This window comes from Carex rostrata, chromosome 2 (genome assembly GCF_964058835.1).
Source record: "Carex rostrata chromosome 2, lpCarRost1.2, whole genome shotgun sequence".
In the NCBI taxonomy this organism is placed as follows: Eukaryota; Viridiplantae; Streptophyta; class Magnoliopsida; order Poales; family Cyperaceae; genus Carex; species Carex rostrata.
The window spans coordinates 6,545,446-6,547,428 of NC_135919.1; the positions used below are offsets into that span (position 1 = coordinate 6,545,446).

Here is a 1,983-nt window from a genome sequence, read left to right on the forward strand (position 1 = left end):
GTAGAAAACGTTCATATTTTTAGATTCGTAAAATTTATCACAGATTATCAAAAAAATAAATTATAATGATCAGAGAAAAAATAAAAAAGAGTGGATGAAATTTTTTTTTTCGTTTTTGAATTGAAGACAAAAGTAGTTAGGAGTTAAAACTATGCAGATTTATAATTTTAATGCTTTAAGACAAAGGTTTACATACTTACGAGTAGCATTGTAAAATGTTATAAACATAGTTTTAAATGTTTTGATATTAGCACTGAAAATGAAAGTTAGACAACATTGAAAGTTTTTTTTATTAAATTACTTGGGAGATTCGCTCAAGTATGATGACTCGGGGTATCAGAACATTTCTCTAATATTTAGGTAAACCCTGAAACTAAGTAAACCAAAAAAATATTCCTTCAAGAACTTGAAGAACAATAATTAAGAAAAAAAGAACACTAGTTTCAGTAGCATTACATGAACCCACAAAACATGCTAGTCCAAAAAATTAATTTAATTTAAGCATTTCAACATAAGAAAACCCGCAAAACTTTAATATTCCAAGGAAGATTTCTTCTGAACCCTGCAAATAAAACAGCTCATTCATCCATATGTTTTTCGGATTGTATCAAATCACCGTTAGAGAAAGAAGAGGTAATAGCCGTAACCTTTCCTTGCGAAAATGTTGGGAACAGAAGGTATTCAAAGAAAAATTTGCCTAACCAAGAACACTGCAGAGAGGAGCAAATAAAAGTAAAGAAAAAAAAAAAATCAAAGTAGCCTGAGGACCGCGACATAGAATGTTGGTTCATCCACAAATTCAATAAGCTCAAACCCATTTGTAGATGCAGCCTTTTTCAGTGTTTCGGATTCTGGTAAATCAGAGGTTACCCTGTCTGGAAATTGTTGTTTGTGAATCTCAATTGTTTCTCTTCCCTGCTCAAAGAAAATCAATACTTTTGATCCTTCAAAAAAATATCAAAAATCAATAAATACATGTTAGTGAAGTAATAGGTTATCAAGCTTTGAAACTTTGGATATCAACATTCAACAATGAATTTATTCTCTCAGTATGTATGTATTTGTGATTCTCTCTCAGTATACAATTAATTGGCTCAATAGATAAACTTAGTAGTAAACTATTCCAATAATAATGAATTTAATTAAAAAAATTAGGTAATTGTACCTGAAGAACAAAGAGAGGAATGGGAGCGCAACAGTTCTCCAAGTGAAACCCCCATTCCAGGAAAATAACACACAAAAACAGCATCAAAGGGAGCGAATTTGGTGGGAACAGTTGCGACACCACCTTGGAAGCATCTCACTTCATCACGCAACTCTTTAACATTAGAAAGCATAACAAGGGATTCGTGGTAGGCGACAACGTGCTGAGGCATGGAAGCATCGATGAGTTGATCTACGAAGGTCGGGGTGGGAAGCGCGACTAGAACTCGGGAGGAAGGAGGCAAAGAGGCAGAAGAGATGACCTGGCGGATTTTGTGATCTGGTTTCTGAACCTCAACAAAGGACCAATCGCGCTCGTTGAGGTCTTGATGTGTGACTAGTACAGAGGGGGAGAGAGAAGGGGTACAGTAGAGTTGAAAAGGGGGGTTGAGGTGACGGCGCTTCAAGGAGAGAGAAAAGGGTTTAAAGTCGAGGGTTTGGGTTTTGGTTTTGCAAGGGGCAGAGAAGAGAGATGGGAGGAGAGAAACAGCCATGGCTTTCAAAGAGAGAATGACAGCGCTCTCTGATGTTATCACTTTTATGTTTTATCAGAACCGAGCCGTTTATCCGAATTTTTTTTTAGTTAGCACCTCAGAAAATCAAAATTAAATTTAAATGACACTCTTCAAACTAGTGGTTTGCTTTTATCCGAACGGGTAGTACCCGTTTTACCCGGCCCGTACCTGTTACTCGAGGTACCTGTGCCCGGGTATAGGCGGGTAAACGGGTACGGGTTTGAGACGGACCGAACTCAGTGATTCGAGAAAAAAACCCGTCCAA

General features: G+C 36.9%; 1 protein-coding gene across 1 annotated transcript; it reads right to left on the reverse strand.

Moving 5' to 3' along the window:
- Window positions 1-634: 634 nt before the first annotated feature.
- LOC144549356 (DNA-directed RNA polymerase subunit beta) lies at window positions 635-1,735 on the reverse strand. Its single transcript, XM_078298063.1, has 2 exons — window positions 1,166-1,735; window positions 635-944 (listed from the first exon to the last, which is right to left on the reverse strand). Exons 1-2 carry the CDS (start codon window positions 1,695-1,697, stop codon window positions 751-753), a joined length of 726 nt encoding a protein of 241 aa, XP_078154189.1. The 5' UTR covers window positions 1,698-1,735; the 3' UTR covers window positions 635-750.
- Window positions 1,736-1,983: the final 248 nt, after the last annotated feature.

Coding starts and splice junctions, on each gene's coding strand:
- LOC144549356 (XM_078298063.1), bottom strand. CDS start 1,697: ATGGCTGTTTCTCTCCTCCCATCTCTCTTCTCTGCCCCTTGCAAAACC. Junction 945..1,165: donor TTCCTCTCTTTGTTCTTCAG/GTACAATTACCT, acceptor ATTTTTTTGAAG/GATCAAAAGTATTGATTTTC.